Source organism: Odocoileus virginianus, chromosome 33, assembly GCF_023699985.2.
Source record: "Odocoileus virginianus isolate 20LAN1187 ecotype Illinois chromosome 33, Ovbor_1.2, whole genome shotgun sequence".
Taxonomy (NCBI): Eukaryota; Metazoa; Chordata; class Mammalia; order Artiodactyla; family Cervidae; genus Odocoileus; species Odocoileus virginianus.
Window position 1 is genome coordinate 2,652,007 of NC_069706.1, and position 18,355 is coordinate 2,670,361.

At 44.6% G+C, this 18,355-nt stretch overlaps 1 protein-coding gene across 6 annotated transcripts; it reads left to right on the forward strand.

Annotated features, from left to right (window-relative positions):
• Nucleotides 1–2,487: 2,487 nt before the first annotated feature.
• LOC110150607 (zinc finger protein 75A-like) lies at nucleotides 2,488–11,313 on the forward strand. 6 transcript variants are annotated; one of them, XM_070461111.1, is made up of 8 exons: nucleotides 2,491–2,691; nucleotides 3,672–3,756; nucleotides 4,150–4,668; nucleotides 5,867–6,062; nucleotides 6,724–6,815; nucleotides 7,100–7,226; nucleotides 10,341–10,451; nucleotides 10,639–11,313. In XM_070461111.1, exons 3-8 carry the CDS (start codon nucleotides 4,258–4,260, stop codon nucleotides 11,235–11,237), a joined length of 1,536 nt encoding a protein of 511 aa, XP_070317212.1. In that variant the 5' UTR covers nucleotides 2,491–2,691; nucleotides 3,672–3,756; nucleotides 4,150–4,257; the 3' UTR covers nucleotides 11,238–11,313. The 6 variants fall into 6 exon arrangements, with proteins under 6 accessions (XP_020769290.2, XP_070317212.1, XP_020769287.2 ...); XM_070461114.1 differs by having other exon boundaries at nucleotides 2,492–2,691; nucleotides 4,150–4,278; XM_070461112.1 differs by lacking the exon at nucleotides 2,491–2,691 and adding an exon at nucleotides 2,724–3,221.
• The last annotated feature ends 7,042 nt before the right edge of the window (nucleotides 11,314–18,355 follow it).

The window sequence follows — 18,355 nt, forward strand, 5'->3', positions numbered from 1 at the left end:
GAGAGGCCTGGACCGCGGAAGCCTGGTGTGTGGGCCCTGTCGCCCTTCGCCGTGTCCCTCACTTTTCCCGTGAAGCCGCCTTTGAAAGGCCCTGAGCCTCTTGTTGTGATTTACGCGAATAAAGCACTGGTTCACCAAGGCCTTATGGCACTCATGTGCTGTGCAGTGGGAACACGAAGACAGCTCAGAACTCCTTGTCCTCAGAGAGCGTCCAGACTATGGAGTAGATAACCCCGCAGGAACAAATTCTGGTGTTTAGGTGGGTAATGTAGCTGAGCAAGGGCTATGTACCTGTGGCGCAGAAAGCCAAACTCTGACCGCAGGTGTTTGCAGTGTAATAGAGGCGGGGCACGCAAGACGACAAACACCTGTCCGGCCCCCAATATTAATAGTGCTGAAGTTCAGAAATCCCACCTTAGAGCCATAGGAGTGGAAACGAAGGGGAGACACATCTCAGGAACATCTCAGCCGAGACCAATTTTCATTTTCGTTTGCACTCTTTATAATACTTAAGGATTGGACACCCGGTCAGTAAACCAGGTCTGAAGACCCTAGTCGTCTTTGTCTTTTTTCACCCATTTATTCATTTGCCAAATGCTTATTTTAGGACTAGACACTTCTTGAGGTGCTGCGATTCACCAATGAAACAGATTACCCACTCTCCAAGAACCTTACATTCTGTGGGGATGACCGACGCTAAATCTATTAATATATGTCAAATAGTGAGATATGCTTAAAATTCCTATAAGATGGTACTTCTCTCACACCAACCCAGACCATTTACTCTGCACCTTCTAAGTGCCAAGCACTGGGCCAGATGCTATACAAATAGCATGTCTAATCTTTTTCTCTGTGCTGCATGGTATTGTTATGCTCAGATGAGAAATAGAGGCACAGAGAAGTTCAGTATTTCCCCCCAACATCGTTAGTATGGATTGAGCTGGGACTGGAAACCGTATCTAGTGATGGTCAAGGCCTGTTTGATTTCTATTAGGTAACTCATATGTCAGCCTGATTATACCCACGTTGTGGGGACTGAATTTGGCAATTGGAGAGCTCCCACCAGCTCTTCAGACTCTCCCATTATCAGCAACTGCTGGGCTTCACAAGCTTCCAGCCAGTTCTGGGAGCCTTGGTCATGATGGTTGCACCCCAAGCTGCATTCAGGTATAGGATCCGGGAGCTGATAGTAAATCCTGATGGTTCTGCACAGGGAAATCCAAACCTAGGTGAGAAGTGAAGCATTGAGAAGGCAGTGAGCTTGGTGCAGCATCTGGAGTGAGAACCCAGCAGAGGAAGGCATGGTGAGAAAGGGAGCGTGGAAAGAGAATGGAAGTCAGATTGGAGATGGCGTTGGTGAGGGGACAGGCAGTTGAAAAAAAAGGTGGAGAAGTTTAATTTAGCTTCTGCTTAAGCACTTGTTTTCCTCATCGGTGTCAATGCCAGTTTTTTTATTTTTGTTTCGTCACCCTGTGCAGCATGTGGGATCTTGGTTCCCCAACCAGGGAGCAAACCTGTGCCCCCTGCAGTGGAAGCGCAGAGTCCTAACCACTGGATTGCCAGGGAATTCTTGATTCCCGATTTTAGGAGAACAGATTTCCTTTTCCCCTTTGAAGGAAGGAGGGAGAGTTCTCAATAGATCTTGACTGCAGAGAACTAAGGAAGGGAGGTATCTGTCCCTGTAGAACTCAGGCTTTCTCCACACACATTATAAAGACCCAAGCCATCTCTGTGAGAATCTTCTGGTTCTTGATGTGTCTTGTAAAACTGAGGGACTGCACTGCTCAGTCAGCTGTGGGAACTTTGGTTGCATCTGTGTCTAGCTTGCACCTCTCACAAAGCAGATTAATAAGACAAAACTGCCTTTGTGAAAATTACTTATTTAAAATGGAATCAGAGCTTAAAGGAGCAGGTATCATGCCCCACCTCTAGACACCAACTGCATCAGCAACAGGAAGAAGGTTTACTTTTCTACCCACCAGAAGAATTTCTCCTGGCCCAGCAAAAGACCTGCCAATGGGAGATTGTCAAAATTCAGCCAATGAAAGCCCACTACACTAACCCCCATTTTCCTCCTTTGGATTCTCGAGTCATGTTCGCCAGACTTACTAACGGTTGCGACTTTATATATTCAAACCCTAAGTTGTCCCCAAATTAATTTTTCTGACAAAGTAACAGGCTATTTTATTGTTTTAGGTAAACACCAGGTACTGGAGGAGGCTATGAGAAGCGGAGGGGGCCCAGCTCGGGTACCGGCAGGGACAGGGGCCGCACCCGGCGGGACAATGGGTTACCGCCCGCCACCCGCAGCGACGGAGGAAGAAATGGCCGCGAGAGGTAGGCGCCCACGCAGGGACACCAGGCTCCACGGGCCTGAGACTTCGCGGCGTTAACTCTTTCCTGCCGACAAACTGCCCTATGAATTGCAGCCGTGATAAAGCATAAGAGCAGTGCGGAGCCCTCTCCGGAAGTACGTCACGTCCTCTTCCGGTTGGGCGGGTTTTCCGGCGCCGGGGAACCAAAGTGGAACCCGGCTTTCCCCTCTTCCGCTCGCTCTTAGCTTCTGAGTGGCGCGCTAGGCAGCGAAGCGGGAGTCCCCGCTTCCACCTCAGAGCCGCTGTTAGACGGGAGGCGACTTGCGGTTGAGCCCTGGGAAGTGGGAGCGGCTTCCGGGAAACCAGGCCGTCTGAGGTAACTTAGAGGCGGCTTCCAGTTCGGCACCGGCTCCGAAGCCGCCGAGAGACTCCCGCCGCTACGGGCAGAGGACTGACCCGGGCTAGGCCCGCCTTCAGGCTCCTGAGGCTGCTTTCTGCACTCTATGCGCGGTGGCGCCCTGTGCCGCGCAGCTGGAGGCCTCTCGGATACTGCCCGTAGGCCCAGTGCTCGCGGGCGCGCCCCGAGTCGTGTCCACTTTGCCGCCTCCACCGGTGTTTCCTTTACTGGCTGATGTGACCGCGGGAGAAACGAGAGGCCCAGGCTCAGAGATCAGCTTCCGTGTTGCGAAAGCCTGTTTAGTGTCCCATGCGTACCGTGAGCCGGCCGGCCATCGGGAGCCGGCCGTTTATGGATACCGCGGCTTCCTGGGCAGAATTTCTATGCCCTTTCTGCTGGTCATCTCAGGGAAAGTGAGACAGACAGCTCTTTTCCCCCACCCCCACCAGCATCGCTTAGAGGTCTAAAGGACCCTGGGAGAATCTGAAAGGAATCAGTAGCAGTTGAATGTAATTACCACTCACGTGGGCTTCTTTTTTAAAATCTCTTAACTGTGCTGGGTCTTTGCAGAGTGCGGGTTCTTTGTAGCCGGTGGGCTTTCCCTAGTTACCTGCTAGACTCACTTGCCCTGGGCCGTGTGGTATCTTAGTTCCCTGAGCAGGGATCAAATCCACGTCCCCCGCAGTGGAAGGCGGATTCTTAACCCCTGGACCACAGGGAAGTCTCACCACTTGACATTTGAATAAACAGTTTGTGAAAAAGGGTCAGCTGTAGTTATTTCCTAGGTCAAGAGAAATTTAAAATACGGATATAAATCTTCTACATAGTGTTTTTTATATGTCTTGCAAAGAAATGCCAAAATAAATGCTGAACAACTAGTTACTGAGGGATGCTTTTTCAGAAGAATAAGGCTCCGTTTTCCTAATTACTTACTTTCCATTCTGGTCTCATTGTTGCAGCTCTCCTACCAGTTTTGATACAATGGAAAGGAGCACCTCAAAAGGTCCAGGAAGTGAAGGCTTTCATCTTCCCAGAAGGATAAAGGTTATAGAAGTTGTATCCTCTTACTAAAGACAGACTAGGACAATATGTTAAAATTTAAGACAAACTCAGAATATTCTCCTGATCTTTCCTTAACAATAGGGGATGACATAGGAAGTTTTTCAGTTAAATCTTTGGATAATCCCCAGACTCCTTGCAGCCAGTGGGTATTAGTTTTCTCACCCATATACCTTTCTTGATTATTTTTTTTAAAGGCAAAGTGATTTATTGGAATTTGTCTTCAGTAAGCTATGCTGTATTAAGTTGAATAATAGAAAAACATAGCCCTGGCAGTTGGTTTTTAAAGTTCATCTTTCTCATTATAACTAGCAGGTAGTAAAGTTCATGTGACAGCATCTTACTGACATGCACTTTTTTCTGCCCTGAATGCCTTAGGAAGAAGATTGTTTTACTGATTTTGTTCCAGACCAGACTGGGCCTCAGTTGTCAGACCTGGAGTTGGTGCTGTATCCAGCACAGGAGCAGAATTATTCCTAGATCAGAATGATGACCGTAGATCTGAAGGTGTGTAAGTACTTGAATGCTCATTTCAGAGCTCTTTGGAAGACCAAGGGACCTGTGGTAGAGAACTCCAGTCTGCATAAGAAACTTGGCCCACAGATGGACAGTATCAGTCCTGAGAGGTCTCACCAGCACTTCCAGAACTTCCTCTATCATGAAGCAGCTGGACCCTGGGAGGCTGGTGACCAGCTCCAGGAATTATGCCGTCGGTGGCTGAGGCCAGAGATTCATTCAAAAGAGCAGATCTTGGAACTTGTGGTGCTAGAGCAGTTCCTGACCATTCTGCCTGGGGACACCCATAACCTCATAAAGAAGCACCATCCACAGAGCATCGAGGAGGCTGTGGTCCTGGTAGAACACTTGCAGAGCGAAACTGGCCAAACAAGGAATGGGGTGAGGAGAAAGATTCTTGATGTGCAGTGAAATAGAGTGAAGGTGCATATATTGGGGCAGTTAATTGGGAGAAAAAATGGATTAGGTCACTATTGTATTGTTCCTTTAGCACTTGTGAAGCAGGACCTGAAAGCACAGACCTGCAGCCTTAGTCAGCCCATAGGATTCAGAGATCCTGGCAGAGACTTCCCTGGCCTTACGGACAGAGTTGAGTTTTGCTGTCTTTGGAGCCAGGGTGTGTTGAGGGTAATGAGCCTAGTCTGGCTTGGCCAAGGAGATGGACCTTAAATTCTTAGAAACGAACAAAAGGCAGTAAGGAGCTGGAGAGTTCAGGGCAGATCAGAAAAGGAAGGACTGTGAGAGACCAAAAGAGAGCGAAGATGTGACAGAGAAGGAAGAAACCGAACAACTAGGGGACGACTGCCCAGGAAGGGGGAAAAAGTAGAAAGAACACAGGGAAAGAAAGATTTGCAATCCCAGCACAGTAGCTGAGAGAAGAAAGAGCCTGAGGGATAGTGTCCTCTGTACCACAGGCGAGAGCCTCCACTGCCCTCTCTCAGTGGTTGTTCCTGGCTCTGCTCTGAGTGGGGATCCAGGACATGCCCTTGGGCAGGTGACAGCTCACCAGCTGGCCTTAGGCCCACTGTGAATACCAGGAGAGCACATGTTTTGTATCAGAATTATTTGGGGATAGGACCGAGCCATTACTCTTACCCGCTTTTTTCTCCATTTCATCCCCATTGTCTGTGAGAATCTTCCCTGACCATGTGGAAAATCTGGTTGACAGAACAACTTTTAAATTCAATTCCCTAATCTTTTGAGAGAATTAGAAGACAGGAAACCACTAAGGTAAGGATCTAAGTTGGGGAGAAAGCCTGTCAAGGCAGCACAAGAACAGGTGGCCTGTGCAACCCTATTAGTGGGCCGAACTGGGCTGAGTTCAGAGGGTGGGACTGCTGTCTTGGAGAGCTGGCAGTAACCACCCTTTTCTGGTTTCTCCCAATTTTCCATGTTTTATGGATAGTTCTTGTGGAAAATTGGTAGCTGTTATCTCTAGGTCTTTGTGTCATTTCTTTCAGTGTCTCCCTTTTTTCCCCGCAGTCTTCACTCTGCTTTTTCCCCTGCTTTTTCCTCCCTCTCCCATCAAGCCCAAACCAAAAGTCAGTTCTGTGGTAACAAGTGTGGGGGTTATTTCTAGGTTGCAGTCCAGGAGCTGGGAAAAGAGGCAGTGCTCTTGGGAGAAGCAGCAGAGGCCCCAGGCTTCCAGCTGAAGCCAGCAGAGTCCCAGCCAGTGGACATGTCCCGGGAGGAAGAAGTCTGGAATATACACCAGGGTCTACAAGAGCCACTGAGCAGGAATACCCACAAAGAACCTGAGCCCGTATGTGAGAGGGGTAAGGATCTTCATGTTACTTGTCTTCTCCTGGGAGGTGGGATATAATTTAAGCCAGAATGTGTGAGCACTTTCTGGTTACCCTGCCCTGTGGATCTACTAATGGAGCTACATTAGCAATTAGGATGCCCCCCAGGTGGCGGTAGAATAGGTCATGCGGGGTTGAGGGTGGGGGTTGGCCTAAGATACAGAAATCTCCAAGCCACAGAACTCTGGTAATGATACTGGGAACTCAGTTCTTTAGAAAAGTAGAGGTTGGGCCCACCTGTCCTTGTAAAAACAGAAGGAATTAAGGGGTTATCAGTGACAAAATGTGAATAAAATTGTGTACAGGCAAAAAGTCATAATTTAGAAAAAAATGCTAAAGCAACATTACTTACTGTACACGAGATTCCCTGAGTATTTTGTTCTTAGTTCATGTCATGACAGGATAACAGGTTTTTTACTTTCATAAATTTGCTCAAGATTAGGGAACCTGTTTTAGGGGCTGGTAGTCAATGGTTTTTATTTACAAGGAGAGAGCCATTTCTAGACACCACACACACTTGTAAAGGTATCTCATCAATCCTGAAAACATGGGAATCTTTTACGTTTTAGAAATGAGCCTAGTATATTTAGAAACAGAAGTGAGAGAAATTTCCGTGGTACTTTTTCACCCACAGTGGTACCTACTTACCAGATCCTAGCCCTTCCTGAGCAAGGAAACACCAAAGACTGGACAGTGGCACCTGAGTTCATCTTGCCTGAGTCCCAGGTGAGCTGTGCTTTTCAGCTTCTTGGGGCTGCTTTTCCCTGCTGTCCATGACCCACCCTGCCCAGCAGATGTTCAAGAGTATGTTAACTCAGATGATCTCCCAGGGGAACTGGGTACCTCCTGGGCTGTTTACTGATCCATTCCCTCTTTCTTTTCTGCCTCCTCACTTTAAAAAGTATCATGTGTTGTTCCCTTAATATCTGGCTAACATACAAATCATGGGCCAGATGGTTGGACTGTCTTTAAAGTGGCAAGTTCTGAGTTAAAGCCATTCTCTTCTTTAGAGTTTGTTGACATTTGAGGAAGTGGCCATATACTTTTCCCAGGAAGAATGGGAACTACTGGATCCCACTCAGAAGGCCCTCTACAATGACGTAATGCATGAAAACTATGAGACTGTCATCTCTCTAGGTAAAGATTCTCCTCTTCCCTTTGCATAGGAATGGACTAATCTGTCACATTCTTGGTTTACTTTTACCCCCATGAGAGAGTCTCTGTTTCAGTAGCTCGTTGATTCTCAGATAGTGGTTCATCACGGGATAGGTGTATCCAGATCCCCTGAGCTTCTGCCAAGTTCACGTTTGTTTCTTATCCAAAATTTTTGTTCCCTTCAAATCTGCTTTGCTCTAATCTCTCCTGTCTCCCTGAAAGATATAACCATTAACCTAAAGTTCAGGCCAGAAAACCCCTGGATCATGTTGCCATCACACCCCACTACTAACACATCGCTGATCATTTTGGCTCCACAATCACAGTGTAGTTTGAATTGGATCATGTCTCAGCCGCTTGCACTGTTTGCATCCTCATCTCAGCCACAAGGTTCACCTCAGTACTTTCTTACTGGCACCCATTGCCACCACTCCTGCTCTCCCACACTCAGTTTTCCACACAGCAGCCATTCTTTTAAAAACCTAATCATGGGGAATTTTCCTGGCTGTCCATTGGTTAGGGCTTCTCATTTTCAATGCCAAGAGTGCGGATTCAATCCCTGGTTGTGGAACTAATATCCCCAAAGCTTCATGACCCGGCCAAAAAAAAAAAAGCCTAATCAGATGATATTTTCTCCTTAAAAACCTGTCATAGGAGAAGGAAATGGCAACCCACTCCAGTATTCTTGCCTGGAAAAAAGTCCATGGACAGAGGAGCCTGGCAGGCTGCAATCCATGGGGTTATATGACTGAGCACGCATGCATGAGGGTAGAGGGAGAGGGGTTGGTAGCAATAAACTGGTAGAACTTTTAACAACAACAACAAAAGAACAACCTATGATAACTTCTCAATATATTCAGTATTAGAACCAAATTCCTTACCACGGCCCCCAGGATCCTCCAAGGTGTGACTTCTCATCTTCCTGTTGTCATCTCTTGCCACTCGTGCTCTTGCTCTGGCCTCTTTTTGTATGTGTGTGTGTGTGTGTGTGTGTAATAAAGTTTTATTAAAGTATAAAGGAGATAGAGAAAGCTTCTGACATAGACATCAGAAGGAGGCAGAAAGAGTACCCCCTTGCTAGTGTTAGCAATGGAGTCATATACTCCCCATTGAATCCAAAGAATATCTCGAGGTTGTAAAGACCTCACCAGACCTACTCCCATAATTTACATTTTAAGATAACAGGATTAGCCAGAAGGTTTAACCCAGAGACTGTCCTCAGGCAGGATACATTATTGTTATATAATCCTAAGGAATGTAGAGGGAAAAAAGTTTGTCCTTTCTTCCTCCTTGAAAATTCCAGACCCCTGTCTCCTTGGGGACCCCTAGACTTCTTATCAACCTGCCTAGGAAATGACTCTCACTCCCCCCTTTTCTTTTAGGAGAATTATATTGCCAAGGGAAAGGGGCGTTGTTTTCATTCCATAACTACTTCCTGCTGTTTAGGAGCATAGTCCCTAAATTGTTGAGACAACATATTCTCCTGACCCTCATATTGAGGGTCTCTGATCCAGGGGCCCCAAGTAATAGTTGGAGGAGGCTGTGGCACTCGTAGGAGCTTAGACAACCATTTGTAAATTTAAAGCTTTTAGACGGTAAGAAAACCCCCTTATACAGTTACAGAAGTAAGGCAAAATAGTCATTAAACCAAATTAAAATCAAAATGAAAAGTCACATTATGTCCATAGTTACATCAGTCCATCTTAAGATTGTTAGATGTCATCGGTTTAAGAAGAAGCATCACATGTGATTGTTGTTGAAGGTATTTGCAGACTTGGAAAAAGTCCTTTCCTTAAAGTGGAGATGTCCACCACGGGAAGCCTTCCACTGATGAAGAGGGGAGCTCTCCACAGACCCAGAAGTTAGACCAATTATGAAATGCAGCGTAGGAGTGAGCCTTGTCCTGAAGAATCCCGGACGAGCTCCCAAGATGAAAGGTTGTTGCTGAATCACATAAAGACGCTGGGATTCTTGGCCTCCGGAGGAGAAGAATTCAATCCGGGCCCAGAGACGAGGCTTGATCGCTCAGAGCTTTTGTGTAATAAATTTTTATTAAAGTATAAAGGAGATAGAGAAAGCTTCTGACATAGACATCAGACGGGGGCAGAAAGAGTACACCTGGCCTCTTTCTTCACTCTTGTCACCTTGCTGTTTCATGGACTTAAAGTGCTCATTTCTTTCCCTTACCCTCTGCCTGGTACACTTTTCTGTCACATGACAAAATTCACTTTAGGGTTCTGCTCAGATGTCATTTTCTAAAAGAAGCATTTCTTACAGCCTTATCTAAAATAGCTTCACAGAAACAGAATCTTAAATGTTCTCTTACCCTCCCTTAGTTTTCTTCAAAACATTTATCACTTCCTGACTTTTGTTTGTCTGTTGATGTTAGATTCTCTGACTCTGCATGAGAGGACAAGCTCCTTGGTATCAGGGCATTTGTCTTATTCTCCACTATGTCCCTGGTACATAGAGGGTGCCTGGTGCACCATAACCACTCAGTACGTATTTATGGAATGACTGAGTGATGAATACTTTCCATACTTGGCAGTACAATTTGGAGTAAGTTCACTAAGTAATTCTTGTCTGTTTCCTCCACCTAGATGTGAACCAGTGAGCTATGGGAGTGGTGGAAATCTTTTCTAGCCCAGTGTTTGGTGCTTGAGAACTAAATAAAAAGTTAGCATAATGATGGCATGTATCATTTGTGCCTGGTACATGCCCACTGACCTTCACATCAACTCCCCTAAACTGGTCTTATCCAGTATAAGTCTTCCCGAAGATGTCATAGCACAGTCTGTGTTTCCTGCAGGCTCTGGAGTTAGGTTACACCTTAGCTGAATATTGAGAGTTGGTGTCAGAAGATGTGGAACTTGCACTGGATTCCCATCGATCTAGCTTAGGTTCATTTTTCAGTCTTTGTTTTTCATGCCCACTCACAAATATAGTATAGTGTAAGCTTAATATTGGATATGAGAGTATCCATTTAACCATTCAGGGTGACAAACTGTTAAAGTATCTTTTGCTTTTCCTGAAGTAGTCTGGGATTAGTGAACCATTATTAGTTCTAGTTGTTGACCTCAGTTTTTTATTTCACAGCATTATTTGTGCTCCCCAAACCTAAAGTGATCTCCTGTTTAGACCAAGGGGAAGAGCCATATATTCAAGGATCTCCAGTGTTCAAAGACAATCCTGGAGAGCTGCTTTCAGGTAAATAATACCATGGGAAGAGGAGAAATGTGCCTAGATTAGGAACCTTTCCAAGGGCTTAACATTTTAAGATTCTACTTCCCCATATATATATTTTTTAAATCAGTGAATGTTGTGTTTTTCTTCTGTCCCCATCGTTATCTTGCTCTGACATACAGTAGACTGATTCTTACTTTTATTCCAACAGAGATAAAGCTGAAAAATGACATGGAAAATCATCAACCTATATGTCTTTCTGACTTAGAAATACAAGCACCAGGAGACATAGTATCAAAAAAAGCCAGTGTGAATGTTCATCAGAAAACAACAGGCAAAGAAAATCATGGTGATGTGCATAGGCTGGGGAAATGGCACCAAGATTTTCCAGTGAAGGAAAGAAAGAAACTTTGCAACTGGTGGGAGGAAGAGCTGCTGAAACTTATGGAGCTTCATAAGAAAGAACGTGCAACAGAGAAGCCTTTTAAATGTCAGGAATGTGGAAAAAGCTTCAGAGTTAGCTCTGACCTTATTAAGCACCAAAGAATTCACACTGAAGAGAAACCATATAAATGTCAACAGTGTGATAAGTGGTTTAGATGGAGGTCAGATCTTAATAAGCACTTAATAACACACCAAGGAGTAAAACCATATAAATGCTCCTGGTGTGGGAAAAGCTTCAGTCAAAATTCACATCTCCACACACATCAAAGAACTCACACAAGAGAGAAGCCCTTTACACATCATGAATGTGGAAGAAAATTCAGTCAAAATTCGCACCTTATTAAACACCAGAGAACCCATCTATAACACATGCAATCTTCAGTAAATGCTCAAGACTTTGACACCAGAATTGACACCAATGAAGAAAAGCTCATCCAGTGTTCTTAGTCTAAAAAATTTACCAAGCCAGATTTTAACCCTAAAGTTTATGAAAAACTTCAAAATTAAGAAGCATGAATAATTTTTTACCAGTGGAAAATTTGGTGATGTAAACATCATGTCTCACAGAAAGAAAATAGGGTTGACTGTAAGAGGAAACAGTAGTAGTTAGTTGTACTACTTACTGTTTTTACTTAGAACTATCACTGAATTCCTTAGGAAAATAGGTGTTCTAAGAACCTGAGTAAGGGAAAAAGCTTTTGCAATTGTAGCTGACAAAATAGCAACACCAGCTTCAAATAGCAGATGCTGTCACGAGTCACCAGTCTTCTGTGGTCACAGAGGTAAATATTGTTTTTCATTGATCTTCCAGCCACTGTTAAGCACATATGATAGAAACATTTGTAGCATAGTTTTCCAAAATAAAAAGCAGTAATATATGTGTTTCATTACATACATTGTCTTTTAGGTAGCCCACTTGGCAGTTTCAATAGTCTTTTGGGGCAGAAATGAATTTTAATATTAAGTTTTCCAGAAACCAAGTCGAATTTTCTTACTCTTGTCATTAGACAGTGTTTGCAAAATTGACATGGTTTTGACTTCCTTTATGAACCTTTTAACTTCTATACCTCTGGAATCCTGTTAGCACAATTTTTACTGTGATGAAATAATTTACTTTACTGGTGGAGAATCTGCTGGGTGAACTGATGCACCATCATACCTCTCATTGGTAGTGTTTGAAAAAAGGAGCATATCTCTACTGAGGTCATGTGGACATGAATTGGAATTTTTACCATTCAGTCTGTATTACATGGCAGGCTACAGTCCATGGGGTCGCAAAGAGTTGGACACGACTTAGCAACTGAACAACAACATCATATTAGGTGAAAAGAATTTTCTGTAATAAACTAGACTCCTTACCTCACAATGCCAATAGGATAAAACAGCCATCAACATGAGTACTTTTCTGAGGCCTAAATGGATATTAATGGGAATTCAGGAACAATTTCTCAGTATTTTGTCTGTTTGCATTTTAACTTGGCTTTTGTTTGTTATTAAGAACAAGGGGAGAGTTATGCTTGTTTGGGAACTTGGAGTATGTGCAGTAGGGAGGATGCTGTGGGTCACTGGGCATGGTGCTCTGTGAATCCAGGGAGCAGGAGACCAAGTTCAAAGGTTTGGGAGCTGATGCTAAGTGGTAGATGAAGGTGGGTGAACCCGCACCTCCCTTGACTGACAATAAACTGTTAAGCAGATGGGATCTTCTGTTTTCTCCAGCACAGCATAGACTGCTGAGAATCTGGACTCTGGGTTTTCTTATAACACCTTTTTATCTACAGCCCTGATTCAGATGTGTTCTGATAGAGCTTTCAGGTAGTGTTAGGAAAGGAGTTAAATAATGCCTTAACATATCTCTTAGAAACAAGGAAGTTAAGGCTCAGAGAGATTTAGGGACTTGTTAAGACCCCACAACTAGTGGATCCGCTGGCTGTCACTTAGCTGTTAACTAGTCATGCCTGAAGACAGGATCAGTTGGACTGATCTGTATGTTGTCCCTGCCCAGTCAGCCTGGATGACATTGGATTTGTTTCAAGCTTGTAGAACTGTAATTTCTTGATTACTGAAACACGCTTAAGTCTTCATTTTCTCTATGAAATAGAGATAAAGCTCAACTCAGGGTTTTCTGAGGATTAGAGGAATTGATGAAGGAAAAGTACCTAATGGCCATGCTGGTAGTGGGACCTCAGACGGTGTCCACATCCTTTCCTCTCCTCTGATCCGCAGTGGTGTGTTGGGTGGACTGACCACACTGAAGGAGCCAGTGCATCTGTGGCTGTTGGAGCTCCTTCCAGGAGCTGAGCACTAGTGGTGATTTGCTCTGTTGATTTGTCCCTTGGCTTCAGTGCTTTATGGTGTAAGTCACCTGATCTATGTCGCTGTCAGCAAGATTTCATTTCCTTCCCCAAGATGAACTCTGTCAAGGATTATTTCCTAAGCACAGCCAGCTCTGCATAGATCTTACCCAACACCCTCGGTCTTAACACCCCTGGAACTCTTGTCTCTTCTCCCAGGGTACACCTATGGATTAGTTTCTGGCACTGCATTCATGCATTTGATTTAATGAGGTCCTATTATGTGTCCAGGTACTTATTTTTTTGAAGAGCAGACTTTCAACAAGGCTTTTTCTTTCCTGTGGTGGGTCTTTGTTGCAGGGTGCAGGCTTCTTTTGTGGCAAGCAGGCTTAGTTGCCCCAAAGCATATGGGATCTTGGTTCCCCAACCAGGGATTGAACCCATGTCCCTTGCATTTGAAGACAAATTCTTAACCACTGGACCACCAGGGAAGTTCCCACATACTCTTCTAAGCTAAGGATATGATAGTGGACAAGGAGACAAAATGCTCATTATTGTGGAGCTTTTATCCCAGTGAACAGTAAGAGTGGGGTGCTTGGGACTTACTGGCGGTCCAGTGGTTAGGACGTATCACTTTCACTGCTGAGGGCCTGGGTCCAGTCCTTGTTTGGGGAACTGGAATCCTGTAAGCTAATGTGGGACAGCCAAAAAGAAAGAAAAAAAGGGGGAGTAGTTACCCCTTTTTGCTCCTTTTGGTTAGACAGGGTCCTGAAATAGTTTTGAGCAGTGGGTTATATAGAAGTCTCACTTCTTGGCTGAAGCACTTATTTGTTGGTACAGGACTCTTATGCTGTCTTCTGCTTCAGTCATGTAAGCACATAGGAGCCACGAGACCAGAGCAGTCTGGAATGCTGACCTCCCACACTGGGGAGAGGTATCTGTTCTAGACAGTCTACCAGACCTGTAATGAACTTTGTAGGAACAAGAAATAAACTTCTGTTGTGTTAAATCACTGGGATGTTGGTGCTGTGTGTTTCTACAGCATAACCTGACCTGTCTTAATTGAGCTGGCTGTTCTCGTAGAGCTCAGAAACCTTTGTCATTCTGCCTGGTCTTTGGTCCTGGGAAGAGATCTAGTTTCCTCTCAATGCTCCACTGAGATGATGTAACTGTAACAACAGTGGGAACACTTAGGAGCTTACAAGATTGTAGGTGATAGGAGATAAAGACTGGATTGCTTACCCAAAACAAATAAGAGGTCAGTTGTTGAAGTGGATGAGGCACTTCAACCCTCTCTCTGACCTCATTCCACTTTGTCTTTGTCTTCCACTGCACAACTGCACCATTAGCCCCTGATGCACTGGGAGGGTTTCTGTCCATCAGTGGGCTTGAGAGGGGGTAGGGATTTCCTTCCATTCCTCACGTGAATGTAGTAGACTTCAAGTAATGGTTTGTTAAATACCTCTTGTGCCTTTTGTGAGTTCTGCCTCAGAGTACACAGGACACAAACCACCAAATTTCCCCACAATATAAAGAGGAATGTGGTTTCTCTCCCTGGACTGAAAGGTAACAGTTGAGAAGAAACTTGGACAGGAACACGGGAGCAGTACAATCCAGTTGGGGAATGAGAAACCTCCACTAGGAAAGTCTTAGCCACTAGTTAGCAGCACAGTGTCTTATTCTCTATGTTTGGAATTTGCATTGGATATGTGCAAGTTGGAAGAAGGCATTTCTATACCTCATCACAGGAATGAGAGCTGGTTACTAAAACAACGATATAAAACTAAAACTATTGAACCTTGGTTCAAAAATGAATTCAGACTTGACCCTGGATTCAGTCTCGCTAATGTGACCTTTGTAACCAGATGATTTCTAGGACAACAAAGGTGCTTTATTTTTTGTGTGTTCAGTTAACAGCCTTACAAGTGGCTCCAGGGTTGCTTCTGAGAAGTAGATCACTGATCTAGTCTAGCCCCCAGATCTTCAACTGGTCCGTCCCAGTGGCCACAGTCTTGGGACCATTGCATACCCAGAGTTCTGGCCATTAAGCTAACTGTAACCTCAAGCCAATCTTGAGAACTTCCACTCTCTTTTGACTGGAGGGGAAGTACAGGAGGAGAGCTTGGAAACTAAAACTCTGGTGTTTCTATCTGCTTTTGAAACTATGAGAACAGTGTTTAATTCTGCTGGAGAACTTGAGACAAAGAATCCTAAGCAGCCTTTTCGATTCTTCAGGACAATATTTGGAGCTCTAGTTCTTTGTTCTCCTAGCAACGTGTTTTCTGCTGTACTTTAAACTCTACGGTGTGCTTCTGTGAATGAATGACACGCCCTGTGAGGCGCCCTGCTCTGTGGGTCCGCAGTGACCGCTTATGACTTATGGCAGAAACCCTGTCAGGGGTTTATACCACTTGCCAGTGGACTTCCCTGGTGTCTGCCTATGATGCGGGAGACTCGGGTTCAATCGCTGGGTCGGGAAGATCTGGAGAAGGAAGTGGCAACCCATTCCAGTATTCTTGCCTGGAAGATCCCATGGCTACAGTCCATGGGGTTGCAAAGAGTTGGACACGACTGAGGGACTTCACTTTTCTTTCTTTTCTATTCATCTGGACAGTTGGGAGTAATGCAGAAGATTTGAACACTGTAAAGGGTTTTCCAGACAGTCACTGAACCATTTCACACCACAGACCAGTGATAACTGAGCACCTTGTGCATTCTCTGACTCATTCCCACTCATGTGTAATGGATCAAGGCTGCCCATTGCTTTTTTGTCAGGAGCGTTCCCTCTAGGGCTCACAGTGATTATTTGCTGAAGGCCTCCTCAACATGCTTTCCGGGGTTCTGTGTAGTCTCTAAAGTGCCCTCAGTAGAAAGTGTTGAAGCTTTAGCCACACTATTTCTAGGTTTCATTTCAAACAAGTTAGAAAAGCATATTGTTGCTGAATCTCTTCCACACTTGGCACTTTTATAGTTTCTGCCCTGTGTGGGTTCAGTGGGGAGCAAGGCTGGAGCATTGTTCAAAGTATCAACCAAACCCAGTGTACCCGTAGGGTTTCTTTGTGTATGAATTCTCCAGTGGACAAGGGTACTGGGCTGCACTGAATTTCTTTCCATACTCAAGCATCTTGTCAGGCGTTTCTCCTGTATAATTTAGTTCATCCATAATGATAGTGCCTGCACTTCACTTAAAGCTGTTTTCCCATCTGGCTCTCGTGAGAGGAATTATGCAAGCCAGCTCTTGTCTTTCACTCAGTTTCAGATGTAGGAAAGCTATCAGAATCACTTCTCATTTCCACCACTGTAGGATGATGAATCTCGAACTGCTCAGGTCTAAGCACTGGTACAAAAATGTAAAGGTTTATTGTATTCGAATACCCTCCACCTTAAAGGAAGAACTTAGTAAGAAGTCTTTCTGTTGAGTTTTTAAGCCAATAAATGTAACATTTCCAACATCATGATTTTCACACTAAGTATTTGTCTATGACTTGGACAGGGAAGCCTGGTGTGCTGCAGTTCATGGGGTTGCAAAGAGTTGGACACGACTTAACGACTGAACAACAACAATGACTTGTATACCGAACAGTTTCAGAGCATCTGAAAAAAATGTAAAAGTGATGGATATTTAATGTTCATGAAGAGAAGAGTTAGATATTTTAAGCTTAAAACAATCTTTAAAAAAAAGTAGATTGGGACTTCCCTGGTAATTCAGTGGTGAGGACTCTGCGCTCGCAAGGCAGGGGGCCTGAGGTCAATCTCTGATCAGGGAATTCATCACACATGCCAAAACTGAGTTCACATGCTGCAACTGAAAGAACCCACATGCTGCAACTAAGACTCGGCTCAGCCGAATAAGTAAATATTCATATTTTCAATGTTAGTAGAGTAAGAAACAATAGTTTGTTTTCTGACTGCATTGTGCAGCTTGCAGGATTTTAGTTCCCCAACCCAGGATCAAACTTGTCTCCCCACCCCCTGCAGTAGAAGCAAGGACTCTCAACCCATGGACTCTCAGGAAGTCCCTTTTTTTTTTCTTTTCTGATTTTTTAAAATTTGGTTTCTTATGTGGAGTTAGGGAAATGCGTTTTAAATGTTTCCTTCATCCTGTAACTATGATAAGTAAGCATTACCCAACATCAAAGCTATTTATCCTCCTTAAAGGAGAAGCTCATATTTCCTATCTTTTATCTTTTTGACTGCACCATGCGGCTTGTGGAATATTAGGTCCCCAACCAGGGATCGAGCCTGCGCCCTTGGCAGTGAAAGCCTGGAGTTCTAACCGCTGGACTGCCAGGGAGTTCCTGAGTCTTACTGTTTGAGTTAAGAGGCACTTGTACAATATTCTCCTCTTGGATCTCTCCACAGCTCCCACATTTTGAAACCCAAGCTTGCACAAGAGCTTTATCTTCTCTTGACCTGCACTCTTGTTCAGTCAGTCATGTCTGCACTCACCACTCTGAGTACTGTGCTTCACAGCGTGTATCACAAGGTAGAGCTATTTGGTTTGTTGTTTTTGTCTGTCTGCACCCATTAGAATATAAGCATCAAGAGGGCAATGGCCTTGTCCTGTGTAGCCTTGAATCTTCAGTGTTGGGCACAAAACTGACCTATAGTAAATATAAGAATGAAAATACAGTTGATTCTTGAGCAATGCATGGAGTAGGTTGGGCAGTTGAACTGCTCGGCAGTTCAAAATTTGTGTATGACTTTACCATTGGCCCTCTGGATCTGTGTTCCTGCAACTTCAACCAGGCATGGATCATGTACTTGAGGACCGAGTTATTCAGTAGGCTGCACATGTGAGTGGGGCCTCACAGTTCAAACCCATGTCCTTCAAGGATCAACTTACATCAAACAGAAAAAGCTGCCATAGGCACCAAACATTAGCTTTGGTCACTCAGAGCACCCCTGTCCCAGTGTTCTCTCTTCTTTAGATATTGACTGCTTGGCAGATGTGTGATGGCTGTGAGTTCTCATCTTGTTCTTATCAGAAGAGAAGGAAGCAAAGAGCTTGTAGGTCCCGTCAAGGAACGCACGGAGGAGTCCTCCGCTGGGTACCTTGGAATGTCTAAGGCTATCATTCCAGCTGCCTGAAGTCTCTAGCTTGGAGCTCAGGGAGCTTCACCCTGGAGTAGGAAGACAGGGTTCCATGTGCACCCCAGGGAAAGCACCTCCACTCAGCTCGCCTCTCCTCCC

Excerpts from the sequence above, each read along its gene's own strand:
- LOC110150607 (XM_070461111.1), top strand. The coding sequence starts at position 4,258 with ATGATGACCGTAGATCTGAAGGTGTGTAAGTACTTGAATGCTCATTTC. Across the intron at positions 4,669-5,866 it reads CTGGCCAAACAAGGAATGGG|GTTGCAGTCCAGGAGCTGGG; the intron begins GTGAGGAGAAAG and ends GGTTATTTCTAG. Across the intron at positions 7,227-10,340 it reads TGAGACTGTCATCTCTCTAG|CATTATTTGTGCTCCCCAAA; the intron begins GTAAAGATTCTC and ends TTTATTTCACAG.